This window comes from Cygnus atratus, chromosome 3, assembly GCF_013377495.2.
Source record: "Cygnus atratus isolate AKBS03 ecotype Queensland, Australia chromosome 3, CAtr_DNAZoo_HiC_assembly, whole genome shotgun sequence".
In the NCBI taxonomy this organism is placed as follows: Eukaryota; Metazoa; Chordata; class Aves; order Anseriformes; family Anatidae; genus Cygnus; species Cygnus atratus.
Genome location: NC_066364.1, coordinates 3,770,522 through 3,793,054, shown reverse-complemented (window position 1 = coordinate 3,793,054; position 22,533 = coordinate 3,770,522). Strand labels below are relative to the sequence as shown.

The window sequence follows — 22,533 nt, the reverse complement described above, 5'->3', positions numbered from 1 at the left end:
GAGCGCAGAGGGAGGGCGCGGGAGATGACGCGCCAAAGCGCCAGCCAATCGGCGGCGAGCAGGGGGGCGGGCGGGGGCGCGCTTTGGGCTGCGGGAGGGGGTTGCGGGGACCGGGATCGGGGGTGGGGGTTCCGGGATCTGGCACTGGGGATTTGGGATCAGGGATCCAGGATCCGGCCCTGGGGTCCCGTCCCACACAAATCGATATTTTGGGGGGAAAACACCGATTTCTTCTTTTATTACTTTTTTTTTTTTTTTCGTTGTGTCTCCGGAAAGCCCCGTTTCCGGGTGTTTTCGCCCCAAAAGGTGCCGGCTGGGCGCTTCTTTCCCCTAATTTTAGTTGTAGGTGACGTTTTCCTGGGCTGGCTGCGTCTTTTGGGAAGCGTCAGAGGCAGGGACAAACGCCGAGACCTCTCCGTGCGCAGGAACACGCTGACACCCCTTCAAAAGGAACATATGACATATATGACGTATATTACCCTCTAAGATATACTATAATATTAGCCCTCAAAAATAATTAATCCAAACCGTGATCAAAAAAATAAGAAAAAAATGGAAAAGCTGGGAAACGTCAGCAGGTCACAACAGGCGCCCCACCTGGGCTGTGTCCCCAGGTGGTGTTTTAGCCAGAACCAGCTTTTGGGGGTCTGCTGATAAATACTGACCTGGGACAGAGGCGTCCTCCGCAATTCTGTGATCTGCAGGAGATGCTGGAAACGGTTACTCCCCCATCTCTCCTTTTCCTTTCACTTACCTGCAGCAGATCCCTCTAAAATGACTGGAAAGATTATTACTAACCGATGTGGCTGGTTTAGGACACGCATAGCACAAGTCCTCCTGGAGATGTGTCCTGCTTTTGCAAGATTTTTTTTTTTTTTTCATGTTGTTTTGCGTCAGAGTGGAAGCTCAGATTTTCCTCCGCAAGTTTTTGGGCCCTCCTCTGGAGTAACTTGATGGAGTGTTATTGCATTCGGCAGGGTGGCAGGAATGAAGGATCTCATGCTCTGTTGCTGTTTTCTCTATGTTTTTCTCCACTCTCTCTCGCTGTTCTGGCTCCAAAGTTGCTCTCCACAGCAGGAGCAGCCTCCCTGCTGCCTCTCCTCAAAGCCAGCCCTTCCCACGATTTTCTGGAGATTTCTCCTCTGCATTGCAGGTGACGTGAGACAGGGCAGCAGGAGAGGAGTGACAGCGACCAGAGAAAGCCTTCGGTGTGCCCCTGTGTTAGCAAGGAAAGTCAAAGTACATAAACTGGGGAGGAATCAGTCCCAGTGTAATTCCCAAAAGGAAGCATAATGTATCCTACAGATGTCAGAACCCGGCATTAAATTGCAGCTCTGAGATGTTTTCTCTCTCCCTGCAATAGGTGGTGCATTCAATCCAGCGATGGGTGCAGCCTGCTGGCTTCGCTGCAGGTAAGAGCTGGATGGAAGGGCAGAAACCTCGCTCAGAGGGCAGTTCCTCGTGCCCCTCTGGCCACAAAACACCCGAGGAGTTCAGCTGCCAGCCAGCGCGTTCCAAGCCAGAGCAACCAGGGTCGGATTCAGACCCGTGGATCTACATCACAAATGAATCTCGCCCACGTTTTGGTTCCTTGCTCTCCAAACAAGTCCCAGCCCGAAGACGCTGAGCAGGTGGAGAAGGGAAGAGCGGAGGGGAGCCGCCAGGAACTGTCGCTCCAGGCCGCAAGGTAATGAGAATTAGGGCTAAAAATAGCTGCCCCTTGTTATTCATGACCGTGCCGTATAGCAACTGCTGCGGTGTGTGGCTCTTGTGTGAATAATTAATTGTGACAGGGCAAAGACAATGGGATGGAGAGGTGGAGGTGGCTGCAGGCGGGCTGGGACCTGGGCACGGCCACAGAACCACGGTGGGTGGGGAGGGATCGCATATTCGAAGCCCTTGTCAGCCAGGAGCCAAGCAGGACCTCGCAATTCTGATTTAACTGTACCTGTGGTTACCAAGAAGTTCCAGGTTTACGATGCAAAATATTAAAAATAAGCATTCTTGGGGGGAGGAATTAAAATAACAAAACTGAGTGCAAAAATAACGAAACTTGTGCAAATCTCTGCCCTTCAGGGTTCAGTTGGGTTCTGTCCCAGATCTCCAGGGAATCACCGCCCCGATGTCGTGCCGCATCTCAGCTGGTTCTGAGCAGGCGAAGCAGGCTCACAGAGATATTTAGGCTCCTCGCACCCACTAAAAAATAAACAGGAATTAGGCACCTGAATGCGTGGAGAGCCTGGGCTGCAGAGCTCGCAGAGAAATGAATGAAAGCCCAGAAGAATCACAGGTGAGTACAGGAATAATTTCCAGGGGTGAGTTGCACCCAAGGGGTGCTGAGCAGAATACCCCAGCTGTGCCTGTTTACAGGGTGCGTTTTCCTTACATCTCTGCACGTGCACAAGGTTTCTGAGATCCCTTTATGGGATCTCCGTGGTCCCTCCCATGCTTTGTTTTTCCCTTGGTTTAACTAAAAATCAGTTTCCACACCAGAAGTCACTTTTCAAGTTGCCACCTATTAGCTTTCCCTCATGCTGAGCACCATTATCTCACCCATATTGGGGAGAGGCTTGTGGTCCATTCACAGCTCCAAAAATGAGGAGTCAGCACCCCACATCCAGCGGAGTGTCACCTCATCATCAAGCAACGCTTTGGAGTGGAGATTTTTAATGTATTTGTAATAAAGCACAAGTGTAGTGACGTGGAATGAACGGGAAAAAATGCTTTTTATAATTGTAACCGTATGGGAAAATTAAAACTACCTGTGACATGGTTTCGTCGGTGTAAATTTTAAGTTTTCCAGGGGATGTAAGGGGTTTGTCCGCTCTGGCTGCCCTCCAGCTGCGCTTGCAGCAGCTGACCCCAAATCAGGGAATTTGCCCTTGCAAGAGGAGAGCCATCGTGACTCTCTCCCCTGCAGGACCGAATGTGGAAGGCGTAACTCGGTGCTGGAGGAACCCTTCTTAATCCTCTGATCTGACCTTCCACATAACATAGGTTGAGGAATTTCACCCGCTCGCATCTGCACCATCTGAGGCATTTCCAACGTCATTTTCTTGAAGTATTTGCTATTCCCATGCGCTCTGGTAAATCTTTAAACTGATCTGCCTCTTTTTTTTTTTTTTTTTTCCTGATGTCTGGGCAGAAAAACACTGAAAACAACTATCAGTGTAGCTGAATGGGATATCTTTACTTAAACACACCGGGAACTCCTCGTATCTCCCCCGGAGAGCGCAGCAAGTAGGTAAAAAGCTAAGGCTCTGACCTTCAGCATATTGGCACGCATCGTGGCCACCTCCTTGCTTCCAGGAGCAGGAAGCCTGGTGTGCCCAGCTCTGCTTTCCCTGCTGGGAGCAGCTAGCACAGTGTCAGCACAGCCTGTGAAATCTTGTGGTCCTGCGTCTGATGCTCAGCTACCCCAGCGCCTCCCGGATCCCGTGGGTGAATCGCTCTCTCCTGTTGTGCAGGAGGAAAATACGGCAATGAAATGAAAATTAATAATAAATAAACACATTGTAAAAAAAGCTACCCACAGGCCACGATGGAAAATGAATCCCTGAGGAAACAAAGCCGGAGGAGAGGCTGAAGCACCGGCCAGGAGCGCGTCTGCAGAATGTGGCAACCCCGCCGCCTTTCCAGGGAAGTCCGGGTGGCCCAAATATAGATCCCCGGAGGTTGTGCCTTGCTATTTCTGTCTGCTCATCTGCTGTCATGAGTTCTGCCCGTTCCTACAGACAGTGACAGCTGGCTCTTTTTATTCCTCATTTTCTTTCCTCCCCCCCCCCCCCCCCCGCCCCAAGCCTGGAATTCACCGATCTGTATGCAAAGCCACAAAGCAAGGATGCTCCCGTTTATTGCTGGTGATCTCAGGACCTGGTTCTGGCCACGAGGCAGGATCCAGTGGTCACTTCTCCAAGTGACGCCCAGTTCTGGGAGACAGGGAGCTGCAGCAGCACATGGGGCAATGGGGTTAGACCCCATTAGCAATCCTCATCTGACTGTCACGACTTATGCTCAGCCCCATCAGGCAGAAACGGCCTGACCCCGCTGGTTGTGCAATGAGGTCTGTGGCGGGGGGAACAAGGGAAGGTGGCAAAATGAACCGTGCTCAGTGCTTCCCTCTGACTGCGTGGGCTCGGTTTGGTAACCCGGGGCTTTTAGGGCTGTTTTTCGGAATTACTAGTTACAGAAAGCACAGAAACAGGATTCAAAACTATTGCAAAGGATTCATGTAGGCCAGCACCCTGAGACTTGTACATGTTCTTACAAAGGAAGAAGAAGAAAAAAGAAAAAGAAAAGGAAAAAGAAAAGGAAAAGGAAAGAAAAAGAAAAAGAAAAAGAAAAAGAAAAAGAAAAAGAAAAAGAAAAAGAAAAAGAAAAAGAAAAAGAAAACCCTCTGTAAGTTACGGACTCCTATATCAACAAAGAAATTTCCTTCCTGAGACCCATAAACTGGAGATTTTGTTTTGAGTCAAGGTTTATATCCTTTCCAAAATTGTCATTTTTTGCCATCTTTAATAATATCCATCTTGCCTAAATCCTGCCAAACGACGAGCGAAAATTCTGTGCAGAGGAAAGGCATTTGACAAAGCAAAGCCTGGTGTGTAGAAGTCTCTTTTACCCAGTTATGATTCCACACCTTGATATTATTCATTGCAACCTCATACAGGGAAAAGGTGGCTCCTTCTGCTTTCTGCATCCCATTTGGGGTGAAGATCTCAGTTGTCTCCTGTGCAAAGTTGCTGTGTTCTCCCTGATCAGCACAGTGCGGACACAACGTGTTTGGATGCATTTTGGTGAAAAGGCCTCCCTAAAATATAACAGGAGGGGTTCACACCCATTTTACTCAGGGTTTACACCCTGGAGAGATGGCTGGTGCAGTTCTACGTCCTCTGGGGCATTGCTGCTGTGCCGTCAGGTCCTAGCTTTGGGGGGATAAGTCACAGCAGCCAAAATAATGGCAGGACCGCTTTGCACCCTGCAAAAATAGGGTTCGTATTGCACGGCAGTGAGGGTGTATGTATGTTGGGGCAGGGAACGGAGGTGTACGGGGGCTGTTTGAGGGCACCAAGCCTGCTTGGATCGTATCAGATGAGCGCCAAGGGCTGGGAGAGCGCAGGCTGGCACAGCTCAGTCTAAACCTGCTGGGAACAGTCTGCTGGGCAAACACAGCCACACCTGGGCTTTGCCTTGGAATGAACCGGGTGATTCATTGCAGGGTGTGAAATACCAAAAGCAGGGGGAGCGCTGAGCAGCACCGCTGGGCAGGTCCCTGCCGCCTGGGAGCAGGTCACGGGGCAAGCAAATAAAATGCCCTGAAAGGTCTCGCTGCAAGCACCTGCCAAGCCTGGAAGATAAGTGGGGGAGAAGTCTGTTGTCGGAGCAGAAACCTGGCAGCGTCGCAATGCAAGCGTTGCAGCAGGGATGTCCTGCCCTGCTGCCCCCTTCACCCTGCCCTGCTTGGTCCTGACCACCATCTCTACCTGGACTTGTGTGAGGCGTTTGGCACTGTCCCACAGGACATCCTGGTCTCTAAATTGGAGAGACATGGATTTGACAGGGGGACAACTCAGTGGGTAAGGCATTGTCTGGATGGTTGCGCTCAAAGAGTTGTGGTCAATGGCTCAATGTCCAGGTGGAGATCAGTGATGAGTGGTGTTCCTCAGGGGTCAGTATTGGGACCGACACTGTTTAATGTCTTTTTCAGTGACACGGGCAGTGGGATTGAGTGCACCCTCAGCATATTTGCCAATGACACCAAGCTGTGTGGTGCGGTCGTCACACTGGAGGGAAGGGATGTGATCCAGAGGGACCTCGACAGGCCTGTGAGGTGGGCCTGTGTAACCTCATGAGGTTCCACAAGGCCAAGGGCAAGGTCCTGCGTCTGGGCTGGGGCAATCCCAAGCACAAATACGGGCTGGGTGCAGAATGGATGGAGAGCAGCCCTGAGGAGAAGGACCTGGGGGTGCTGGTTGATGAGGGAGGGGATTCTCCCCCTCTGCTCTGCTCTTGTGAGACCCCCCCTGCAGCCCTGCGCTCAGCTCCGGGCCCGGCACCAGGAGGACGTGGAGCTGCTGGAGAGGGCCCAGAGGAGGCCCCAAGGATGAGCAGAGGCTGGAGCCCCTCTGCTCTGGAGCCAGGCTGAGGGAGCTGGGGGTGGTGGGCCTGGGGAGGAGAAGGCTCCGGGGAGACCTCCCAGCGGCCTGCCCGGGCCTGAGGGGCTGCAGGAGGGCTGGGGAGGGACTCTGTGTCAGGGGTAGGGACAGGACAAGGGGGGGCGGCTTTAAACTCAGAGGGGAGAGCTTTAGATCAGACATTAGGGAGAAATTTGTCACTCAGGGGGCGGCGAGGCCCTGGCGCAGGCTGCCCCGAGGAGCTGTGGGTGCCCCATCCCTGGCAGTGCCCAAGGCCAGGCTGGATGGGGCTGGGGGCAGCCTGGGCTGGGGGCAGGGGTCGTGCCCATGGCAGGGGTCTGGAACAGAGGAGCTTTAAGATTTCTGTCAGCCCAAACCGTCCTGTGATTGTATGGTTCTGTGCGGGAAATGATGTAAAAATGGGTGAAAGAGAAAGAGCAGTGCCGTGACCACCACCTCCCACCCTGCGGCTTTAAAGAACAGACGGAGAGGAAGGAAGCAGCAGTAGGGGTTTTACAGTGGGAGATGACTTAGAAGGGCAGAAAACAAGCACGAGATGTCACCAAAGAAGCCAGGAGCTGCTGATCGCATCCCAGGCACATCACTGAGCGAGGTGACGAGGAGGAAAGGAGGTCACCCGCCCCGCTCCTTCACCCCGGAGATGTCCCCACCCGCACGCCCACAGCTCCCTGCCGATGGAGCAGAGCCGCCCAGCCCCGAGCGCTGTTACCAGAGCCGGGAAGCCCCATTCCGGGGCCGCCTCCCTGCCATCCTCTCCCCCATCTCCTCAGCAGAACAACCGCTCCCCCCCCCCCGTGGCCGTCAGTACCCGCAGGGAGGTGCGGAGAGGCCGGAGCCGGGCTCTGCTCAGCGGTGCCCAGGGCCAGGCCCAGAGGCCCCGGGCCCAGCCCGGAGCCCCGGCGGCTCCCCCTGCCCCGTGCCCACTCGGGGACCCCCCGGACCCCTCCCGGTCCCCCCGCCCCATGCCGTGTCCCCTCCTCCCCTGGCTGTCCCCGCCCGCTGGGGACACCCCGGGGCGGAGCCGGACGCATGCGCTCGGGGCCCGGCGGTGGCCGGGGTGGCCCCGGGGACGCGGAGCCGGCGGTGGCGGCGCGGTGAGTGCGGGCGGTGGCACCGCGGGGCCACCTCGGGGCCACCTCGGGGACAGCCCGGGGACAGCCCGGGGCTCGCAGGGGCGGGGATGGGGAGCGGGGTTTTGCCCCGGTCCGGGCTCGCCGAGGTGCTGGGGCGCGGTGCTGAGCATCCCCCCGCGGGTCACCCGCTGAGGGCAGGGGGATTCGCCGCCGGGTCCCCCGGGTTTGTCTGGTCCGAAAGGGTGCTGAGAGCTGGTGCTGCCGCTCCGCCGGCGGCTGTGGAGAGCCACGGGTGGGTTTCGCACGCTGGGGCTTCGGGACACCGAGTCCCACGGGGCCACCCAGCTTTGGTTCGTCGCCAAGCTGCCACCCACCCGTTTCCTCCGAAATGCCCCCAAAATGGCCAGCGAAGGGCTTGTTCCCTCCTCACACTCCCCAACGCTCTCCTGGCCTCACCGGTCACCTTCTTTTTATTGCCCACCTGGATTTTTCCCCCGGAGGAAAACACCGAGAGCATCTCGCCTTTGTTTTTTGCAGACCCCTTTCCCCTGCCCCTTTGGAGACCCCGCTTTGTGGGACTGCAGCTGGCCAACGATTCCCCGTAATTCCCAAATCCCTTGATCCTGCGAAATTCCCCTCCGTGCTACGGCTGCAGGTAGCGGGGGGAGTGCTGGCCCCGGGGGGGGGGGGGGGGTGAGGATGAGGATGTGGGCGCCGCCGCCCCGGCAGCGGTAGTTGAAAACGAGTGAAATCAGGGAAAGGTCACGAAAAAGGGTGAAGGGCGCAGGCGATGCTCTGCAGGAGTGAAAACCAGGCTGCTGGGTCTCCTTTTGCTCCCTTCCAGGGCAGGGAGGGGACGCTGAGCTGTGAATCGCTGCAGCACCCGCTCCCATCCCGAATCGGAGGGGGGACCGTGCACCGCAAGCAGTTCCTAGAAGGGCGCAGCCTGGCCAGGCCAAACCACACGCAGCTACACCGTTTCCTCCTGCGAAGGCATCGTTCACCCGCAGGAACCTCCTTTCTGCTTTGCTTGTCTTTATTTCCCCTCAAGCTGTGCCTGGAGGGAGGCTGCGTCCCTCTGGCGCGGGGAGATGTGTGGCCACGGGCTGAGCGAGCAGCCCCGAGCACAAAACGGGGCAGCGGCTGAGGACCCCTCACCTGCTTGTGCTCGCAGCTATTTATCCGCCTTCACTGACTCACGCACCGGCTTAATGTTTAGCTGCCGATGTACTTTATATGCTCTGCTCCAAGGGTCAGCCCGGTATTTAATCGCGGTGCTGTAAGAAAGTCCCCGAAGCAGTAAATTGCCCCAGGAGGCTGCGGTTTGTGGGGCTGCGAGCTGTGCGTGTGTGGCCGTGCCGTACGTCCCCTGCCCTTCAGGCACAGCGCTTTGATTTCTTCCCTGTAAGCCCCTGGGACGAAGCAGGGATTTTAGCATGCAGATGCCGCCCAGCATCCCGCATTTACGGGGCGAAATCTGCCCTCTGATCCTTGCTTGCCATTGCTGGGGGCTTTGTACCCCCCACCCCCACCCCGAGGGGCAGCGCTGCTCGTCCCGAGGCTCGCTCGGCCAAGCAGGAGGATGGGGACACGGACAAGGACGAGAGCTCGCAGCTCCAGGGGGCTGGCACGGAGCTGCAGGCTCTCCCCGGCAGCCCGCATGATTTATATGCATTTTTTTCTCATGACCGAAGCTCTAAAACGCGCAGCCTTCAAAATGTGTGCGGGCAACAGGCATTGGTGGATGACAGCGTGTTTGCAGCAAAGCCAGGCAGCCTCAGCCCGGAGGCTTTGGGACATCCTGGCAATGCTCCGGATCCCCAAAAACGCACGGTGGGTTTGGTTTGGGTTTCTCTGCCTCCAGGCAGAGTGGTTGTGGGGTTGTCCCACCAGCAGATGGATCTGGGCGAGGAGGGATTTGGTGGCTTGTTGAGGTTGCCACTGAAAGGTTTGTCTCGTCACTGGTGCTGGGGCTGTTACCTGGGCTCCTGGGGCTTTAGGGATCAGGGCGGTGACCCCATACGCGGGCAAACTGGCCCCAGAGATGCTGTGTGCACGGAGCTGCGCAGCGATGGAAGGGAAGCGCCCCGTATCCCACGGACATCACAGGAGGAAATTCAGGATGTGAAAGCAGGATGCAGCTGAAACAAACCCCAGCTCCCTTTTCAGTCCGTGGGGAGAGAAACGGGCATTTCTGTGGCACCATTCATCTCCTTCCAGCGTTGGCATCCGAAGCAGGGCAGGTCACTCACCCCGCTCCATCAGTGGTCCCGGCACGACCGAATGCAGCAGGCAGGGACGGATCTGGTGCTCACTGGCAGCGGACAGCTCGCAGCCACATACCTAACCCATCTTTGCCCCAAAACAGGGCGGATTTACCCCAATCCCATTCACAAAGCTGGACCAAAACCATGCTGGGAGCGTGCTAACACTTCGGCAACCTGACAGGCCAGGTCCTTGATGGGGAATGTGCCCTGGTCTTCACAAAATCGCAGAATTTTAGGGATTGGAAGGGACCTTGAGAGATCATCTAGTCCAATCCCCCTGCCGGAGCAGTCTTGTTTGCCTGCCGATGATCACCAAGCCGGTAGGGCTGGGTGCTCCACCCGGCCGCGCGCCGCACCCCGGCATCACACACCTACCCGAAAGCACCTAGCATCACTGGGCAGGCACTTCTCAGGGTCTGCGGATGTTAATTGGTTATTAATACCAAATATTAACACTTTTAAATACCAAATATTAACACTTCTGCATCTGCTGAGTGCCAGAGTTGGGTTTCTTTTCCTTCTATTTTTTTTTAATTCACGCGTCGCATGCATCAGCTGCATTATCAATACAATCAATGCAATCCAATAATTATCAATATCAACGAAGCAGAGACTCGGTGCTGCAAAAATCAGAGCCCGGCACGCAATATCTGGCTCCGGGTTCAGTCCGCAGCCCCACAGCCTCTCCAGGTCTTTGCTTTCCTAACCGTGGGTGCCCAAAACACCGCAGGACCTCGAGAGCCGCGGCAGGATGCTGTGTCCCCGTTGCCTTTGCTGCAGGGACGCGGGTTTTTGCCCGCAGCTGTGGTTTTGCTCTGTTCCCTGCGAGCTCATGGTGCCGGCGCCGCTGCTCTCATCCCCTGGACACAGCCCAACGCGCAGGCAACGCCGAGCTCATGTCAAGAGGCACTTGCGGCTCGGCTGGCGGCTGGCCCGGCCGCTTGCCTGGCCACAAATCGCGGGGGAACGGCCACCACCACGGCTTCAGCAGCACAGGGATCTGCCATCTCCTGGGGCTGGTGTCCTGGCCTCGTCAGGCGTTAAGTTCCTGATTAACACACGCTCGGTCAAAGCCTGCTCCAGCTCCATGCTGCGAGTGTGTATGGAAAGGTAGAATCGGGGCTGTGTTTTGTTATTTGAAAATTTTCACAAGGTTGCTTTGATCCGTAGCAGAATTGAGGTTATTTGTAGGCTCTCCCTTCAAGGTCTTCAGTAAATCACATCCCTAAGGGACGTGGTTTAGTGATGGGACTCAGAAGGTCAGGTTGTGTAGGGTCTTGGTGGTGGGGCTCTGTGAGACCCCCCCTGCAGCCCTGCGCTCAGCTCCGGGCCCGGCACCAGGAGGACGTGGAGCTGCTGGAGCGGGCCCAGAGGAGGCCCCGAGGATGAGCAGAGGCTGGAGCCCCTCTGCTCTGGAGCCAGGCTGAGGGAGCTGGGGGTGGTGGGCCTGGGGAGGAGAAGGCTCCGGGGAGACCTCCCAGCGGCCTGCCCGGGCCTGAGGGGCTGCAGGAGGGCTGGGGAGGGACTCTGTGTCAGGGGTAGGGACAGGACAAGGCGGGGCGGCTTTAAACTCAGAGGGGAGAGCTTTAGATCAGACATTAGGGAGAAATTTGTCACTCAGAGGGCGGTGAGGCCCTGGCCCAGGCTGCCCCGAGGAGCTGTGGGTGCCCCATCCCTGGCAGTGCCCAAGGCCAGGCTGGATGGGGCTGGGGGCAGCCTGGGCTGGGGGCAGGGGTCGTGCCCATGGCAGGGGGCTGGAACCAGGTTCCCATTCTGTGGTGCTGTAATTCTTGACAGAACTTGATGATTTTAAAGGTCTTTTCCAACCTAGGTGGTGCTGTGGTTCTACATCAGCTGTTTCCTTCCAGACCCGGGCAGTCCGTGTTGGGTGAGCGCTTGTAACTCAACTGTTGGGCTGATGTAGGTGTAACGGGGCACACAAGCATGTCAAGGAAAATGAAATATTCCGTGCCATGTTCTGTTATGTAGTCCCAGCACTGCCTGGTGCATTTGAGCAGTGTGTTAAGAGCACAATATCTCGTTCTCATTAGGCAGGTGGAGATTTGTATCCTCATTTTATAGACTGGGAGGTGGAAGAGCAACTGACAGGAGTCTCGAGCACCCGAGGGACTTCCACCTCTCCGAAGCTGGAGCATCGGTCAATTCTTCTTCTCCCTGGCACAAACCATCAGATGTCACCTCTCCCAGCGTGTGGCTGTGGTGACACCCACCTAAATCCCAGTAACTCCCTCTGGGGATGGCATCAGGAGGAAGGTTAGCACGGGCAGGTTTATGTGCCAACGAGGGAGGAAGCAGGTAGTGCCAGGAGGACACAGGAATTACCGCTGTGAGGCATTATAGGGTCTCCTCTTCATTTCTTTTCCCTGCTGGAGCCTCTCCAAAACACCAGACAGCGTGGGACTGAGGATCTGGCATCCTGGTCCCAAACTGGTCTTCCGAAGCAATCCCCAAGCAAGGGGGAGATGCCCCAAGTTGCTGGAGGAGATGTGGGTGCTCGGGGAGGACCAGGAGGGCTTTGGGGTTGGACCTGGGCTGGGTGCAGTTTGCAGCCCCTCCCTGACCCCCTGCCAGCCCTGGGGAGGCGAGCAGAGCTGCTTTCTGCCGTCCTGCTGCTGTACAGGCTGCGATGCCAGACTTGATCCCATGTAGGAATGACAGATCCCATGTAGGAAGTGGTCAGAAGAAAAGCCCGGGGTCCAAAATGACCCGTGGTCCTTCTGAGGCGCCTCTGCTCGGCTCCCAGAAGAAAGGAATTCAGGAATTAATCACGTGCAGCTCTCCAAACTGGCTGCTGCGAGATCCCTGCGGTTATTTTCATGCCGTCCACAACCACTTTTCTTTTAAAATGTGTTGCATTTATTAAAGACTTCCCCGCAGCTAGGATCCCCAGGCCCGCCTGCTTTGTTTACCAGGAATTGCTGCCTTTCTGGAAGGAGATACACGCCCGGTGCCTGCACGCTATTCCGCAAGTAAATATTATCACGCTGCTACAGCCTCACTTGCAGAGAGTTAACGCTGGGGCCAGGCTGGTGGGAAAATCAGCTGTACCCCGCAGGAAAATTTCTCATTCAAACCCTTCCATTAGCCTGTGACCAAAAAGCAAAAGAGCTGGGAAAAGCTCGGGTTTCCAATTACTTCAGAAGAAAGGGAGAGAAAAAACTGGAAGGGGATCGTTCCTCCTCTGTGCCGCGGTTCTTATTGTGGCTGCGATGATACAGCCTGGCCACCGTCCACTCTCCTCCTTCCCTCCTGGCAGCTCCGGCCCCGAACAAACGATACTTGGTTGCTGTTAATTGGGAGCAGCCAAAAGAACTGAATCCCCCGGAGATGGGGGCGAGGACGGAATCGCAACGAGACGCCCCGGCGATGAATGTGGCTTTCAGCCGCCGCGACGCCCCCGCCAAAGGGAAAGAATAGGGGCTCTGTGAAAGCAAAACAGCCAGTCCCGACCTTGGGGGTTCTTTTTTTTCCTTTTTTTTTTTTTGTATTTGTGTTATTATTATTCCCCTTCTTTCTCCCTTCTCTAACGTTAAACGCTCGTCGCTTTGTGCATCACATGATCGCTGGAAACTGCCAGCTTGCTCCTTCGTGTCACAAGCTTGGTTTAAAATAAGCGGCCTGCCGGATTCCTGCTTTACTCGCTCTTCGAGTATCAGATGTGTTTTCGTGGGATTTCGGGCTGCTATTTTGAAAATCTCTGCACCTCCCTCCTCCTGTTAAAAACCGGCGTTTTCCAGCTCCGTGAGCCTGCCTGGAAGAATCCCTGCGGTGTCAGGGGGATGAGCAGCATCCAGCCTCTCCCTCGCTCTGCTCCAGGGCGATGCTCACTGTATCTGAGATGAGAGACTGGGGCGAAATCCTGGCGTGAGCAAAATCCTGGCTCTGTACGAGCCAGAGCCAGCCTGTGCCTGGTGCAGCCGCTGCCGTCCCTCCCGTGTGCTCATCAGCATGCAAAGCAGGCACGCCGCGGTGGTGGAAAACACGACGTGACCCCCGTGTCGGCACGCATCCCTGCGCCCAGCCTCCATCGCCGTCTTCTGGTTGCCCTTGCTCCTTGCAGCAGCTTGCAGCGTGTTGCTGCTCCTCTGCAGGAGGTGAATGTCCTGACCCTGCTCCGTTGCGCTTCACTTGTTTCATCTGTGCAATATCTGAGCTGTTTTTCTGGTTCCTGGTGTCCTGGGGTCAGCGCTAGCGAAGCTGGGGGGCTTGGGGAGCCCTTTTCCCTCGTGCCTCGTCACCGTGAGCCCCATCGCCAGCTCTGGTGGAGCTTAGGACACCCAAAGCACCGCAGGGTCCACGCTCACACCTTTCCACGGGGCAGCCGGACCAGGAAGCCAAGCGTTGTCTCAGTAGAGGCACAGCCATAAAACCTCCCTGCAGTTCCCACCGCATCGTGCTCAGCCTCAAGCCAAGTTCTGGCCACGTCATCCGAAGGAGACACGGGGCAGCAGAGAGGGGATACCACAGTGCTGCATAGCCAGGGATGGTCCTGCCTGGACTTTGCCTTATCCTGAAGCTGAAGTCAAGAATAAGGTGGATGAATTCTTTCTCCTTCAGGCATAAGGAGCCAGAACAGACTGCCTCAGGCGAACATACCTACATTAGAAGTGGAGAGAGGGAATGTTGTCCCGTTTTGACGCCATCCCCTCACAGGAGTGCTTCAGAGCCCACATTTTCCTTCCCAAATGCTGTCATGTAACCCCATGGGGATACACAAGCCGCTGAACGAAGCGTGTGCCCCGTCACGGATCCAGGCCTGCAGACGCGAAGGAGAGAACTAACGTCCTTGTGACTGTGCAGCATCAAACCCCAGCGAGGGCCCTGCCTTCAGCCTTGCACAACTGTGAAAGTAAACTACCACGTGCGGGCACCACCTTCCCTCCCACCTCCTGCAGCCAAGGCAGCTCCGCCCGAGTCAGCAGCCAGCTTCCCCGGTGGCAAAGAAGGAAAAAAGAACAGTCCTGAGAGGTGCTAACGGAGAAAGCCTGGAAAGCAGAAGGAGAGAATTGGCTGGAAAACGCTGTCGCTGTCAGTTGCAGCTCCCATCTGCTAGAACGAGGAAGTAACGTGAAAACAGTTCGTGTGTTATCGGAGGGTTGCGAGGGGAAGTGGGACTTGCGACCCGGCGCGTGGCCTGCTCTGACTTTGCTCTTTGTGCTCTCTCACCCCGGGACTGTTTGACGGGTCCCGTCTCTCTGCTTTCACTTCCTCTTGGTGGGTGACACCGGCCTCCGTGTCGCCTGTCGCCGGCCTGCTCTGGGTCTCCCGTCGTGCACCCGCTCTCTCTTCCTCTGCCTCGCCTCTTGCAGCGGATGCTACGGAAGAAAAATAAGACGTTTCCCGCACTCGGGCAAAATACTCACTGCCGTTTACTTATTTCGGGCCAGCTCCATGCACTGCAGGTCTGTAAGGGTGTATGTAAGCGTAGGAGCCAGGCCCCGGTCCTACAAACATGCCTGTGGTGTCTGGGGAGGAGAACAGAGCCTGGTGGGGCTCCATCAGCATCCAGTTCAGTTAAAGTGTGGTCATGGGTGATGAGTTCTTTATTTTTTTTAGCGTTGTGTAAATGCCAGCAGGGAAGGGAAGCATCTCGGGTGGAAGAGGAACAGAGGGTATTAGGAGTGAACTCAACACCGTGAGGTTATCTCCAGGCATTAGGGATCCTGCCTGTGGATGCTGTCCCCAAACTGCAGTCGGCTCTGGGGGCAGCCCCTTGTTTCTCCACCGCCTCCCAGTCCTGCTGCCTCTTACACGTGGAGGGATGAGGGCTGCGGCTTTGGGACCGTGGACTTCTCCCTCTGCCCCATGTGTAAATTGTGCAGCAGGGAAGCCAGGCTTGTGTGCACCCTCCACGATTTGGCTGCAAATCCCTGTTTACTCGGTTGAAGAAGGGCAAGTTATCCTGTAGAGGAGTCATTACACCCTGATTTCATCCCCGAGTGGTTTGTTCGGGGGAGAGGGGTGACAAATCCCCTCCACGGGTGCTTTCTTGACATCTAACTGCTTCTCGCACCCACTTATTGGCAGCTACTGCCTACTCTACTCCTAGACATGCTCCAAGGTGGAGAGGAAGGAGGGCAGGCTTGTAGCATTGCAGTGCCCATCTGCCACAGGCTGAACCGCCAGGACACGGCAGTGCCATCCTCCTCCACGCTGAATTTAGGTCTGCCAAGTCAGAAGAAGCCCCTTGCCTCTGAGGGCAGGGCCAACATCTCCGCATCCCCGTGGTTTATCCCCCTGAGGATAAATCCCCCACGCTTTGCTCCTGATGTTAACGTTTCCTCCATCTCCTCTCCCCTCAGGGCACGAAGACGACGTCCCGCAGGGCACGAGGACGACGTCCCCCAGAGCCGGGCTGCCGGGGGCCTCACGCCGCGAGATGACGGCCATCCTGGAGCGCCTCAGCACGCTGTCCCTCAGCGGGCAGCAGCTCAGCCGCCTCCCCCGGCTGCTGGAGGACGGCCTCCCCAAAATGCCCTGCACCGTCCAAGAGGCCGAGGTGCCGCAGCTCTTTCGGGAGCCGTACATCCACGCCGGGTACCGTCCCACCGGCCAGGACTGGCGGTACTACTTCCTCAGCCTCTTCCAGAAGCACAACGAGGTGGTCAACGTGTGGACTCACCTCCTGGCGGCGCTGGCCGTGCTGCTGAGGTTCAAGACGTTCGTGGAGGCTGAGCAGCTGCCCGTGGACGCGTGGTCCTTGCCTCTGTTCATCTTTGTCCTCTCCTCCGTCACCTACCTGACCTGCAGCCTCTTGGCCCACCTGCTGCAGTCCAAATCGGAGCTGTCCCACTACACCTTCTACTTCGTGGACTACGTTGGAGTCAGCATCTACCAGTACGGTAGTGCCCTGGCCCATTTCTACTACAGCTCCGACCAAGCCTGGTACGACAAGTTCTGGCTTTTCTTCCTCCCGGCTGCTGCTTTCTGCGGCTGGCTGTCCTGCGCCGGCTGCTGCTACGCCAAATACCGCTACCGACGGCCCTACCCCATCATGAGGAAGATGTGCCAGGTGATCCCAGCCGGGCTGGCCTTCGTCTTGGACATCAGCCCCGTGGCTCACCGGGTGGTCGTGTGTCACCTGGGGGGCTGTGAGGAAGACGCCGCTTGGTACCACACCTACCAGATACTGTTTTTCCTTATCAGTGCGTATTTCTTCTCCTGCCCGGTCCCCGAGAAGTACTTCCCTGGCTCCTGCGATATCGTCGGCCATGCCCACCAGATCTTCCACACCTTCCTGGCCATCTGCACCCTCTCCCAGCTGGAGGCCATTTGCTTGGATTACAAGAACAGGCAGGAGATTTTCCTAAAGAGACACGGGCCTTTCTCCATCTATCTCTCCTGCGTCTCTTTTTTCGGCCTGGTGGCTTGTAGCGCCCTCACAGCTTACGTCCTGCGATGCAGGATCAAGGCCAGCCTGGTGAAAAAGGACTCCTGAGGGTCGTGGAGGCGACGGGCACGACACCACCGGGGTGGTGCAAACCAAGAAAAGGGGCATAGCGTATTAGAGACGTAACTGGCTTATTTGCCTAACACACTGTGACTAACCTGCACCTTGGACTTGGGTGGAGGGCTGGATACTTCGTGCTGGATGCGTTCTCACAGCAGGGGCTGCCTTCTGCCCTGCGGGGGGACGGGGAGGGTTAAGCCAGAACAAGTCACTTAACCAAGGATGCTGGAATAGGCAGAGGTTTCTTGTTCACTCTGGCAAACCTAGGGGAGTTATCTTGCTGAATGTCAGGGAAGGCAGCCTGAGGGCTGTGAAGCCATAGCGGGGTCTCCCAGGCTCACAAGGCGGTGGAGAACCCGCCATGAGGCCCAGAGGTGCACGTGGTGACCTCTTTGGGTTTTGCTGTCTCTGCTGTCTCTGAGGAGACCTGTTAGCATCAAAGGCAGTAGCAAGGTTTCGGGAGGGGTCCACACTTCTAGGGTTCGGTTGCGAAGGGTATGTGTGGTACAGTGGCTGCAACAATCCTTCTCCTAGCTGGGCTAAGCCAGGTTCTCTCTACGACCTCCTTCTCAAGTATCTCAGTGCCAGGTTGCTGAGGTGGCATCAGCAAAGCATCTAGACCTGGACTTGACCTTCTTTAGGATGAACTGGGTCTGAACTTGCGTGTCTGCCAGGCACTGGTGTGGGTCCAGCCACCCCCGGCCCAGGTGGGGATGTCAGCTCATCTCCATCTTCTCCATCTGCATGGTTGCACCATCTGCAGCGGAGCTGTCAGGCTGTCCCAAGTCTTCGAAGGCTCCTCTCTTCCATTTTAACAGCTTACTTGCCTTTGAGGAGCTGCTCGTGGCTCAGGGTGGAGCTGGTTTTCGCAGCCTTCCTCAGGAGCAGTGGTAGAGGCTGAGCTCCCCGGCGGCCACCAGCGTTCAGGGTGCGGGCGCTGGGAGGGGAAACGCATTCGATGCTCAGCGCCTCATTTTAGAGCCACAGAGCAGCTGGTAGGGACCTTAAAGATCATCTGGTCCCAACCCCCTGCCATCTTGGCTGCCTGTGTGTGACATGTTCGTGAATTCCTGCGTAGACTGACCCCGTATCATCTGCCACACGAGTCTGGCTGACTTCCAACGCTGCCCACATGGTGTAGAAGTAACTTGGGTGTGATCGGTCTGACAGGGGAAAGGCTCCAGGCCCTGGGCCTCCAGCAGCCCTAGGATGGTCGTGGCCAACAGGGGATGAAAGTGAAGTGGATGTGAAGCCTTTGTTCCCCTCTTAATGGTTCTTTTCGGGATGCCAAGCAATCCTTGGTGGGCCTCGAAGCTGACCGTGAAGCTTCAAGGTTGCTCTTCTCTGACCCATAGGGCTGTGGATCGGGCACGTTTTTATCAGCACTAGATGAAGGTAGAGTGGCAAAAGGCAGGAGCAGGTTGACAGAATTAAGGTTCTTTGTAATCCCGGGATGGGTTTGTCCTTGGAACATGGTGATTCTCGTGTGGGGTAGCAAAGACAGTGGTCAGGGATACTCGATGTCCATGGCTCACTCCAGTCCAAGGTGTAGGAAGGGTTGGTTTATGGTGTCCACAAGTAGATGAGTCTCTTCTGGGTTTGCGGAGGGGAATATCAGGTATGGAGCCACATATCTGCACGGGAGTCGGTAGCACTTACAGGACTGATGCTGAGAGCCCTCGCAGAGACCTGTTCCATTCAGACCAGACACCTCCTCTCTGACCCACTGCTCACTTTCCACACTAAGCTCTGGGTCCTCCCAGCTGTACGCTACGCAAGACCTGAAGCCTCATATGCCCTGACATCTCCAGGAGGTACAGATCTTTGCTGAAAGCCAGGGAGGCGTGGGATCTACTCCAGCCAGGGATCTCTCTCACTGAATCCAAGGGCAGGCAAACGAATTGTGGTTGCTGGTACTGAGCAGGCAGGGTTTAGGGTTGGGGATATGATTTATCATGACAAGCACTGATTTCTGCACTTGATCTGTTTTTTTTACTATTGAGATGTGTTTATGTATGTGTGTGCATGCCTGGTTTAACATCCAGGAAGGCTTTGCCTTTGGCTTTTTTGTCTACAGAGCTTCCTAGTTGTTTCAAGATTAGTTTGAAGGAAATACCACCACGCTGCTGGAGGAGCACGGTGGGCCAGACAACAGCATCTCTGAAAGCTCAGCTATTAACGGGTGCTTTGCTGCAACCTGCGTTTTGTGGACAAACCTGGAAATCTGGCCTCCTCGACAGCCTGGATACAAAGGAGGAGGGGAGAAATTTTTGATGACAGGAGAAGAAACCGTAGGAGAGACTTCAAGAGGTCTTCTAGTCCACCCTTTCTCATCACTCTAGGCTTCCAGTTCCAGCAACGGCAGCGGGTTGCTCAGGGAGTTCGGCCACACCGATGGACTTCTCCCTCTGTGGTCTTTGCAGCATTACGTGTGGGTCTCTGGCTTCTGTGCAGGAAGGGGAAAAAACCATGGTGGTGCCCAGCTCCTTTTTGGGCTAAAACAGAGGGAGTGGGCACCGCTAGCAGCCAGCCGTGCTCTGCTCTTACCTGGTTATACCGGTACCAAAAGACAGGGATCACACAGGCATTTCCTTCTCTAAGGCTTTGAAAACAGATGAGATGTTCAGCCCCTGGCTAAGGAGGATGACTACTGTAACGCCACCCAGTTCACAGCGGGGTAGGAGGTGCCCCATGACTCTCCCGAGGTATTTCTGGCCGTATGTCATCTCCTGCCTGGTCCAGCAGAAGTGAAACTTCTCCTCGTGGAGCAACCGTTGTGTGACAGCGGTGGTGTTTCTACATCCTCCCACGTTAGCCCTCAGCTGAGGCCACTCCTGTCCCCGTGGGGCCCTGCGCTCGGACCTGGAGCTGACCTCCTGGTCACTATGACGGGTTAATTTAGCAGGGAGCCACCACACGGGTCGCTGCTGCTGTGAGGATGCACCCTTGGTGTCACAGGGCGCTTGTCTCCACTGGAGCTTCCTCCATCCCCGTCTCCATCCTCCTCCTCTTCCTCCAACGAGCGTATCTCTTTCAGGACTTCATCCGTGTGCCTTACACACCTGGTCACCTACCTGCGCAGGCTCCACACGCCGAGCAGTCTGCAGCACCTCAGCGGGGCCGGGAAGTGGCTGCAGACCCTCCTGAAAGCCGTGCCATTGATCTAGGGGAGAGCAGGGCTGCGTTTTGAGGGAGTAAAAGTGCTGCTGTGCTGAACGGTCAGCCCATCTGAGGGCCTGTCGGGGTCTTCTCCTTGGGCTCGCTGCTTGGAGCACGCCTTCCTCCATCCTGGTGCTCCTAAGGAGGCGCGGCTGGGAAGGGCGAACCGGTGGCAGGGGTTTGGTGAAGAGGAGGCCGTCAAAGGTTGATCACGAAGGGACCCAAGTCCTAACCCTCACCCCCAGGAATCTCCACTCCTGAGATAGTATTTTAGCAGATCTTGCAGCCTGGATCTGTACAGGTCAATTGAGAAGTCATCCCAACGTGCCTTACGCTGTCACCTCCTGGGTTTTCTGCTCTCTGCTGGTCCATGGCTGCTTTTACCGGGGGCTGGCTTTGCCTGGTGTACGGGGCAGAAGAGGAGGATGGAGAAAGGTGCCTTAAACTTGCCTTAAACTTGCAGTTATGCCTAGTGATTTGTGTAGCAGGGCAAGGACGGGTTCCTCATGTGCCTTGCAATTTACAGCTTTTACTGACGAGATTATTTTTAAGCACTGTTTTTTACTAAACAGAAGTACAAAAGAGTTTTTTGTTTTGTTTTGTTTCGTTTTTTTTTTTCCCCTGGGAAACAGGGAAGGATATGGGTGTTAGATACTAACCATCCCCTTCCCACCTCCCATCTGCTGACTTTGTATTGGTGAAAACATTGACAATATTTTAAGCTTTGTACTGTACTGATCATTATTTAAAAACCTTAGTGAAAAAAAAAAAGAAAACTGTGAAAGGAAAATGATTGGTGTGGTGTGAAATTCCCAAATGCACAAGTACAGAAGGTTGTGAGTCACGAGGAAGAAACTTTGGCCTTACAGGAAGAGTGGGCAATAATTATAACAATAATTAACACCAGGGTGTAATTTTATCTGTGTATTTCAAACCACCTTCCAGGTTTCGTAGCAATTCTGTGATAATTATGCCCTGACACTGATTAGAGGGATTAATTTCATCATCCACAAGAGTATTTGGGTGCCCAGTTTTCCTTGATTTCTGCCAGAGGCGAGTATCTGAAGCGCCGTGGTGGCCTGGCCCAAAGCAGTGCAGCTCCTGTGGCCGAGCTGTGAATACAGGAGCCTGTTCAAGCAAGCGATGTAAGTGTGTGCTTAAAATTAAGCCAAAGAGATGCAGCCATCGATGGCCAGAAGGACATCCTCTTGCAGAATCGCTGACTGGTTGAGGTTGGCGGGGACCTCTGGAGGCCGTCTGGTTCAATCCTTGCTCAGACAAGGCCACCCACAGCAGGGTGCCCGGGACCATGTCCAGGCAGCTTTTGAAGATGTCCTCTGGCACCCACATAAAAAGAAAATGGCTCCGGCCTCTCCGCACCTCCCTGCGGGTACTGACGGCCATGGGGGAGCTCCCCCGGAGCCTCCTCTGCTCCAGGCCCAGCAGCCCCAGCTCTCGCAGCCTCTCCTCACAGCACGGGGGCTCCGGGCCTGGCAGCACCCTGGGGGCCCTGGGCTGGGCTCTGCCCGCTGGGCCCAGGTCTCTCTGTGCTGGGGGGCCCAGGACTGGTCCCAGCACTCCAGGTGCAGCCTCACCAGGGCTGAGCAGAGGGGCAGGATCCCCTCCCTCAACCTGCAGGCGATGCTTTGCCTAAAGCTGCCCTTTTTTTACCCAAGGGCCTACTGTTGTCTCGCGTTCACCTCAGTGCCCCCCAGGCCCCCAGGTCTGTTTCTGCAGAGCCACTTTCCAGCTGGGTGCCCCCAGCCTGTCCTGGTGCTGGGCCTGTTCCTCCCCAGGGGCAGGGCTTTGGGCTTCTCCTTGTCGAGCTGCAGGTTTGTGTCAGCCCCCCTCTCCTGCCTGCCCAGGTCCCTCGGGATGCCAGCACGGCCCTCCGGCATATCCACCGCTCCCCCCAGCTGTGTGTCATCTGCAGCCTTGCTGAGGGTGCGCTGTGCCCCATCATCCAGGCTATTAATAAAGGTGTCAAACAGACCTGCACCACCAGCAGCATTCATGCAGCAACAGGCTCCCATTTTCCCTAGTCTTCCTTTTGTCTCTGTTGCACTTACAGAAGCCCATCCTATAGCCTTTGACATCCCTGTCCGGATTCAATTCCGTCCGGGCTTTGGCTTTCCTAACTTCATCCCTGGATGCTCAATCATATTCCCGTGTTCATCGCAGGAATACAGGAACCTGTCCGTGCTTTCACCCTCTCTGTGCTTCCCTTTCGTGTCAAGAGTTTTGTGTTGAGGTTTTGGGGATTTCTCCATACTACTGCACTTCCTCGCTTCTATGCAAATGCTGCGGGTGCCCCCGCTTAAACTTTGTTTTGTTGATTTTAATATCCGTTTCTGGCACAGGTCTCCAAGCTATTTGCTTATCAACCCCGTCCATCGCTCCCTTGCAGG

At 55.8% G+C, this 22,533-nt stretch overlaps 1 protein-coding gene across 3 annotated transcripts; it reads left to right on the top strand.

Annotated features, from left to right (window-relative positions):
• Window positions 1-6,635: 6,635 nt before the first annotated feature.
• Window positions 6,636-20,848, top strand: PAQR8 (progestin and adipoQ receptor family member 8). Of its 3 annotated transcripts, none has more exons than XM_050709893.1 (2): window positions 6,636-6,747; window positions 15,819-20,848. In XM_050709893.1, the coding sequence occupies exon 2, from the start codon at window positions 15,896-15,898 to the stop codon at window positions 16,952-16,954; it is 1,059 nt and encodes a 352-aa protein (XP_050565850.1). In that variant the 5' UTR covers window positions 6,636-6,747; window positions 15,819-15,895; the 3' UTR covers window positions 16,955-20,848. The 3 variants fall into 3 exon arrangements, with proteins under 3 accessions (XP_050565850.1, XP_050565849.1, XP_035419587.1); XM_050709892.1 differs by lacking the exon at window positions 6,636-6,747 and adding an exon at window positions 7,174-7,249; XM_035563694.1 differs by lacking the exon at window positions 6,636-6,747 and adding an exon at window positions 7,836-7,883.
• The last annotated feature ends 1,685 nt before the right edge of the window (window positions 20,849-22,533 follow it).

Coding starts and splice junctions, on each gene's coding strand:
- PAQR8 (XM_050709893.1), top strand. CDS start 15,896: ATGACGGCCATCCTGGAGCGCCTCAGCACGCTGTCCCTCAGCGGGCAG.